Source organism: Cicer arietinum, chromosome 6 (genome assembly GCF_000331145.2).
Source record: "Cicer arietinum cultivar CDC Frontier isolate Library 1 chromosome 6, Cicar.CDCFrontier_v2.0, whole genome shotgun sequence".
NCBI classification, from domain to species: Eukaryota; Viridiplantae; Streptophyta; class Magnoliopsida; order Fabales; family Fabaceae; genus Cicer; species Cicer arietinum.
The window spans coordinates 11,755,086-11,763,573 of record NC_021165.2 but is presented as its reverse complement, the minus strand read 5'-3'; the positions used below and the strand labels follow the sequence as shown (position 1 = coordinate 11,763,573).

General features: G+C 27.8%; 1 protein-coding gene and 1 pseudogene across 1 annotated transcript; both read right to left on the bottom strand.

The window, feature by feature from the left end:
• Nucleotides 1-403: 403 nt before the first annotated feature.
• Nucleotides 404-1,501, bottom strand: LOC105851092 (oxoglutarate-dependent flavonoid 7-O-demethylase 1-like; annotated as a pseudogene).
• A 398-nt stretch (nt 1,502-1,899) lies between these two features.
• Nucleotides 1,900-5,000, bottom strand: LOC101505691 (oxoglutarate-dependent flavonoid 7-O-demethylase 1-like). The gene is made up of 4 exons (XM_012716952.3): nt 4,695-5,000; nt 3,782-4,029; nt 2,233-2,557; nt 1,900-2,166 (listed from the first exon to the last, which is right to left on the bottom strand). Exons 1-4 carry the CDS (start codon nt 4,932-4,934, stop codon nt 1,900-1,902), a joined length of 1,080 nt encoding a protein of 359 aa, XP_012572406.1. The 5' UTR covers nt 4,935-5,000.
• Between the last annotated feature and the right edge of the window lie 3,488 nt (nt 5,001-8,488).

Genomic DNA, 8,488 nt, shown 5'->3' with positions numbered 1-8,488 from the left:
AAGTTGAGAAGGAAAAATGGTTTATTAACAAAAGCAATCACCAAAACTTTTTTCTATTGAGGTCCCAATGTATGAATCTTATTATGCTATGATATCTTATTATATATATCATGAAATGGTATTGTATCAAATAATAAATTACTAGTTTTTTAACAATGGATTATGACATATGGTTGCACCTTCCTATCACATCTGTTGTGATTTGTATTCAAGTTTAGAATTTCATTGTTGACATCACCAAATCCCTTCACGTCACCTTCTCTCAGTCATAGCTATTAGACATCTTAGTTAGTTAGGTAAATTTGTTAGTTTCTTACACTAATTAATTATTTGTTTATTTAATTGATTATTTAAGTCTATGTAATCTTTGATGTAATTCAATTTTCTCAATCATTAACATTATTCAACGTACGGTTCTTCATTTATTTTCTTATCAAAGACTTAAATAAAAAATCGTAATAATAACTTGAGGTAAAGAGGTAACATTAGATAGTATTACAATGTCTTCAGCTGGAAGAACATATGGTTCTGGAACTTTGTTGAGTGGTTCCTTTGCTAGCTCATGGACAGAGGGAACCAGAATTGATGTTATTTCCATAGTAATTTCATCTGAACACAAGTGCAACACTAAATTGTACTAAAACTTTATTTGGCATGTCGGTTATATACTTGTCCATTATGCACTTTTTTTTTGCTTATTATAAAAACTTGTTCTATAATAGTAATTTTAATTTTAAAATATCAATACAGGTTTGACATTTCAAAAATAAATTACACTTAAATGGTAACACAACACCTAACAAACAGTGTCTTAAAATGACAAACACATTATTGTGTACAAAACAAGCACAAAAAAAAGAGTAATAATATATAGTTTTCAATATATGTTAAAATTTTATGTTTTCATCAATTGTAAAGTTCTGAGGGCTTTGATGGTGGTTTTTTTCAGCTTGAACCCTTATGCTATCAAGAAATGATTTCCCATGCAGCTCTTGTGCAAGGTATCCTTTGAAATATTCTCCTGCACTAATTCTTTTGAACACTGCTGGTATATTTTGAGTTACAAGGCTTGGTGCTGGACTAATACTTGCATTAAAATGTGGCTATAGAAAACCTCTCCTTCTCCAAGTTAACTGTTGCTCGGTGTTCGATGCTTCGATAAATTCCATTTGTCATCATCTGTCAAATATAGTTGATAAATATATTAGTCCTTGTAATTTAAGTTTCATTGTAGTCATATATTTGCTATTTTAAAATATTGATGTAGTGAATCATTTGTCAAAATTAAGAACCAATAATTAATAGTTACCTCCAACATGTCTCCAAGGTTGATGATGAAAGCATTAGGGAGGGATTTGACAGCAATCCAAAATCCATCTTTTTTAATTTGAAGACCTTCGACTTCATTGCCTTGCAGAAGGATGGTGAGGCCGCCGCCATCAGAGTGAGAACTTAGTCCTGTCACAACCTCTGGTTGGGGACATGGTGAATAATAATTCATCCTTGTTGATTGAATTGCTTCACCAAATGATATTTTACACTGTCAACTAATCCCAAATAATGTTACGTGTGTAACGTGATACGATCAAAAATTAAAGATAGAAAATGGGGAGAACCTGAAAGGTAGGGGTATGTTGGGAAACAGGTGAGGTTTTCATATGTAAGATGGAAAAGTGAACATGAAAAACATATCTGCCCAATCTAATGCTTTGTAAGATGTGCCGACTGCAAAGCATTTAATCCAAAATCTTACAAAAATAAATTGAGTCTATCTCTATCAACAGAAAGATTTAAAAAGCTATAGATGCTTTCTGTTATTGGGTTTAAAAAGCTATAAATTGAGTCTTTATGATATATGAATACAGGGACATTTTTGTATATTGTTTGATCATTTAACACCTAAGAGTGTTTGTCGTCTTCATTTTGGATCCTCAAGCTTTGAAGGTATGATTTTCCAACGAGTTCTTTTCCAAGGTACCCCATAATGAATTCTATTACACTAATTGTTTTGAATAGTGGTGGTGTTTTTGGAGTAACAAGAGTTGGCGCTGGACGTAAAACCACTTCTTTACCAGGACTGTAAAATGTAGCTATTGAAAATCTTTCCTTTTTTGAGTTCACTGTTGCTCGGTGTTCAATGCTTTCATAAGTTCCGTTTGTTATTATCTGTTCAATATAAATAATAACTTAATAAACTTTTGTAACAATTGAAAAACATTAATTAATAATTACCTCCAACATGTCTCCAATGTTGACGATGAAAGCATTAGAGAGGGGTTTAATAGGAATCCACAGTCCATCCTTTATAATTTGAAGGCCTTCAACTTCGTTACCTTGGAGAAGGATGGTGAGGCCTCCACCATCAGAGTGAGAATTGAGTCCTGTCACAAGTTCTGGTTGAGGACATGGTGGATAATAATTCAACCTCGTTGATTGAGTTGCTTCACCAAATAACTCTCTAATTTCCTTAGTGTCCACCCCAATGGCATTTGCCATAAGCTCAATTATTTGGATGGCCAGCTTTTCTATCACTATTGAATAGCTCTCTAAATCATCTCTGTATACATTCACATCAAATTTATCGATCCATAGTTTACATAATAAATTATCATACCAATTGGTGAAAGTAAAAAAACTATTGAAAAAGATTATAACCGTTTGGTAATTTAAAAGATGCATTGATTTGAATCAAACTCAAATATTGTAACCATTTGATCAAGTAATACATTAAGTCATTTAATTTTACTATATTAATATAGCTATTAGATAAATTCCCCTCACAAAACACACCCTAATATCCTTTTTGGTAATTTTCTTTACCTTTTAATGGGATTGTTACGACGACTACATAGTTATCTATTGCTTCTAGTGTAAGAGAGCAACAAGAGATCTTTAATAGTTTCAAACATCAAGAACAACAACAACAAGAGTTTTTGAGGTTTCGTGTTGGTTTGATGTGGACTCTATTTCTTCTATTGGTTGGTCAACCAATTGTCCCCAAAAATTTATATATTGAACCACCTTGTCTTTTGCTTTGCCATCTGAACAATCAAGTGGAATTTGAAAATTTCTAGATTTTTGAATTTTGTTAGGTTTACATTCTTTCGGTTTTGTTTCTTGATTTATTGGTTTTGTTAGGTTTGATTTTTTAGGTTTTGTGGGTTTTGAAATTTTGGGATTTGTTCTTAATCGTTGAAGTATATGTATGGGTTTTAGTGAAAAATTGGAAGATGATGAGAAAGAGGATGGAGGAAAAGAATACGAAGATATTAAGATTTCTCAATAATATTTTTTTAATAAAAAAATTAATCTAAAAATATATTTTTCACTAATTAATCATATAATTTTGACAATTTCTTCGATGATATTGCTGTGCATTTTATGGTCGGTGAACACTGATGCCCTCCTATTTTTGTTGTGGATAAAATATCTAACATCGGATTATTCAATGTCATTTTTTTTTAAATTTAATGAATACCAATTTTGAAAAATTTAACTTGAGGTCACTTTCATTAGTCGTTTGTTCTCTATTGTTGTTTTGTCAACGTCCCTTTTGTGTTGTAATCAGTTAATTACACGTCTCATAGGAGGCTTAAATTTGTATACACACCAAGACATAGGGAGTCAAGACAAGACAAAGGCTGTAAATATATTACAATTTTTTGGCAAAATCAAGTAATATAAATAAATAGATGTAGCTGGTTCAACAATTTTAAAAAATTGTAACGGCAATAAACATGTAAAATGATAAATAAATGAAAAAACGATAGAGAAAGAGAACCTGAATGGTAATGAGAGTTTGGGAAATAAATGGGGTTTCCTCAAATGTGGTGGCAAAGTAACCATAAAAAACATATCTGCCCAATCTAATTTCTGTTCCTCTGATATTACAAAGGCTTGACCATATCCTTCCACATCCCCTTCTTTTTGCCTAAACTTCACTTTCTCTTCAATTGGAAGATCGAAGAATTCCTTAACACCCATCTTCACATTTTCCATCAATGAAGTGCTGACTTTATGATTAATCAACTATAATGATTCCCCCATATACAAGTCAAAACCATATTTATTGGCAAATCAACTATTTACTTCATAAATAAATGGTTAATATTATATCTATATAAATCAAAATTAGAAGTTAATACTTTTATCACCAAAATAATAGTGTGTACTTTAATATTCGACTATGTTAGGATATATAAATATTACAACGTAACCTTAAATATGTTTTTAGTTTTTATAAATTTTAAAACTTTATTTTGAGTCCTATAATTTTTTTCTTTGCCTTTTAGTCTTTATAATATATTCTATCAATAATTTTAACTTTTATAAAATCTAAATAAATTGAGACTTTATCATAATACTACTAACATTTACAAATATATTTTATGTGTTATGATAAAAGTCTTTATAAAGAATAACTCAAAATTCAATATATAGATACATATTTTTATTATTTAATTTTTCAAGCTTTTAATGGTTACAAATTCATATTTATTTTATTTATTGGTAAAAAATCTAAATTTTTTATAGAGACTTAAAACTAGAAATGTTAACAAAAGATATTATATAAACTAAAAGTTGAAGAAATGTTTTTATAAACTAAAAATAAATTTTAAAACTTTTTATAAACACTAAAAATATATTTAAGCTTGTTGGGTATTAATTTGCGAGTGAAGTAGTTGATAACAAACCTGAAAAAAGCCCCATTGTTTGCAGGCAGAGTGTAACTTATGAAGCTCAGGTCCCTTGAGATTGAGATCTTGGGACAACAATTTGGTAAAGTCAATAACTGGAAGTTGGGGTAAAGGTGTTGTTGTAGATATTATTGGATAGTCATGATGTGGACGAACATAACGCTCTGGAACTTTTGTCAATTGCCCCTTTACTATTTCCTGGACAGAGGGTACTATCAGATATTCTTCTTTTTCCATAGCTTCGATTTAGCATCAACTACATACATTCACTAATAGATCTTTGATTTCTACAACCGGAATATGTTACCATAATATACGTTGTCAAAGGGTTATATTTATATATAGGTTCTGCCGTCCAGAAATAAATTATGTTTTTCTTAATGCACAAAGGTTTTTTTTATCTATATCATTAAAATTATTTATGTATTTTTAGTTAAATTAAGTTTAATTGATTTACACCGTTAATATAAAAAGTTTTTTATGAATTAGTATATCACAGTTATTTACAAAATTTATAAATAGTTATAATAAAAATTAAAATATTTTTAATAATCTAATAGTTGTTATTGATTTATGATAAGTATAAGTTTCTATTATATAAATTAAATATTTTCCATTACACTATATATGTTAGCACCTCATTTTATAATCTATTAAGAGTTAAAACTAATTACCTATTTTTTTCCTTTTATTATATTTGTTAAAGTCTCATTTTTTTGTTTTATTATTTTTGTCTATAGTTATTTTACATTTTTTTAACTATAATTCATTAAGATTTAACATTGATTAAGTATTTTTATGTAATCATCTTTCAAACTTTAAATTATTAATATGAAAAATGTTAGAGTCACATTTTTTAAGACTCTCATTTATACACACCCATATCGTAGAGCTGTCAAAAAAGCCCCCAACACCAAGGTTCCCTTAATTTTTTTTTAAAAAAAACCTCTAATATTAGACTCCCTATCAAATTAATTTTTGTAAAATTTAGCCCGATTACTTCATGGGGCCTAAGGGAGGGGGCTCTGGAGGCTTATAAGCCCCCAATGTTTTGTTAATTTTGAGATTTTTTTCTTAAAAAATTTTTGAAATTTATTTTATTCGGAAAAAAATTAAAAAATATTTTTTTTTCTTAAAAAATTTTGTGAGAAAAAAAAAATTTATTAAAAAGATAAATCATTTATATAAAAAAAATATTAAAATTTTTTTATCGAAAAAAAATCGGAAACTTTTTATAGAAAAAAATTGAAAATTTTTTATCGAAAAGAATCAAAAAAAAATTTATCGGTGAAAAAATCGAAAAAAAAAATCGATTCTTTTTTTAAATAAGTGAGCCTATGGGCCCACTAAGCCCACAAAATTTTAAGGGCCTTGTTTTTTGGGGCCTTTTAAATTATAAATTTTTTGACCTCTTTAATATGTAAGTCGGGGTCAATAATTAGATGGCCTATCAAATTGACAGCTCCCCCATATGTGAAGCTACGGTCACATATTTTAATTTTTTTACTTTTACACGTTGTCATTATAATAGAATGGAACCATTTATTTTAGTTATTTATTTATTATTATCTATTTGGATTTTAATTTTTTATATTGGCTAAATACACTCATGGTCTCTTAACTTAATTTCAGTTAACGTTTTAGTTCTTTATCTTTTTTTTTTTCCGATTTAGTTCTATATTTTAATTTTAAGTCACAATTTGATATTTTATGTTTTAAAATGTAAACAATGTTATTATTTTTTGCAAAAATTTAAAAAATTCATCAAAATTTTCAATCAAAATCCATAAAATTAATTTTATTTTTGTGTATAATACAAATTTTATCAAATTTATAACTCAAATCTTCAAATAAACTCATATTTGTCATTCTTTATTTGATATTGTTAGAGATGAAAATATGAATTTATTTAAAGATTTAAGTTATAAATTTGATGAAATTTTATTATATTAGAATTGATATTTAGTCTTTTGTAACGCCCCAAATTTTTTTGATCCAAAAACTACTTAAAAATATTAGTTTTCTTTTAGAAATAACTATAATTTTTTTTTGAAGTAGTTCATCATGTAATAATTTAAAGATGCGTCAGAAAATGACTTGATATTTTTTTTTTTTGTAAAAGAATGTAATGCAATTTACTAAAATATTATTTATTCATTTATTTGCAAAATTAATATTCCAGATATTAGATCAATATTCACTTATGCTCCAAAATAAAATAAAGTCTCTTTAATTGAAATTCAAAATAAGCAAGGTTGACTGAAATTAATTACATTCAATTATTTACCAGCAAATGAAATCTCACTTCCGCATTTCTATTAAAAGTCAATAATGAAAAGTAAATAACTTTACAATGTACGACAAAATTTTTAGTAATACAAAATATTATTTTTAAAGTAAAGGTCTCATTTTCCCACGGGCGTGCACCAATCAAACATCATTCATTCATACGACTTTTGATATCATTAGTACCTAAATATTGGTGTAAGGGGTCAGTTCATCCCACAACAAAATTAAACCAAATAATAAATTAACAACCATAAAATATAAATATAAAATCTTTTCGTAATAAAAGATTTTTAAAAAATTGATTCTTTAACAGTTCTTAAAGATGTATCAAAAGTCATAGAATATATCTAAATAAATCAAGTATCAATCGTATAGCAAATAATTAGATCAAGTCATGCATGCTCCTAAACATATATGATCCGGATATAACCAGCCACACAGGCGTCCACACAGAAGTCACCCATACCAATGGGGAAAATTAAACCAGCCACACAGGCGTCCACAAAGATGCAAATGATATGTCATGAAATGATAATGATGCTCAAAGATACATATCACCACCCAATTAGATAATCACATAAATCACAAGCCACTTAGGCAACCACAAAGATAACAATATTTAAAACACAAATCACCAGCCACTTAGGCAACCACAAAGATAACAATATTTAAAACACAAATCACCAGCCACTTAGGCAACCACAAAGATAACAATATTTAAAATGCAAATCACCAACCACTTTGGCAACCACAAAGATAAAAATATTTAAAATACAAACCACCAACCAAACCACTTAGACAACCACATAGATAAAATATTCAAAACACAAACCACAAGCCACTTAGGCAACCACAAAAATAATATTATTAAAACACAAATCAAGGTTTGCCGCTAAACACATCACAAAAATCAACTTAATCATGTTATCATAATTAAAATTAAAACTTTACACCAATTCCCCCAAGACTCATATAGATTTCTTAAAAATCAAAACTTTGAAATGAAATAGCACAAAAATCGAAACTTTAAATTAAAGACATCCTAAAAAAATATTACTCATGAGATCATAATAAAAATCATAGCTTTATAATTAAGTACACATAAACAACACACAAATAATAACTTTACATCAAATATATGACATCAAACATATTACTCATGTTATAATAATAAAAATCGAAATTTATAATTAAGTTTATCAAAGCAAACATATTACTCATAAAAATAAAATATTATAGTTAAATTCTTTAAGGCAATTAAAAATCAATATTTTTCTTTTAAGACAACAAGTTTTATATCAATATCTTACAAACTATTAATTTAATATCTAGCCTAACATTGCATGGGGAAAAGCCCTTACCTTAGGCGCTTTCTTTCTTAACACCTCTAAATTTGCACGAGAAATAGCTCACGAGGCAGTAATGAATTCAACACCGATAGATATTAGAATTTACGACTCAGAAAATTATTTTGAGAGTGTAAGAATGACAAATATGTGTGA

Coding starts and splice junctions, on each gene's coding strand:
- LOC101505691 (XM_012716952.3), bottom strand. CDS start 4,934: ATGGAAAAAGAAGAATATCTGATAGTACCCTCTGTCCAGGAAATAGTA. Junction 4,030..4,694: donor AACAATGGGGCTTTTTTCAG/GTTTGTTATCAA, acceptor GAATCATTATAG/TTGATTAATCATAAAGTCAG. Junction 2,558..3,781: donor AAACTCTCATTACCATTCAG/GTTCTCTTTCTC, acceptor GAATGTATACAG/AGATGATTTAGAGAGCTATT.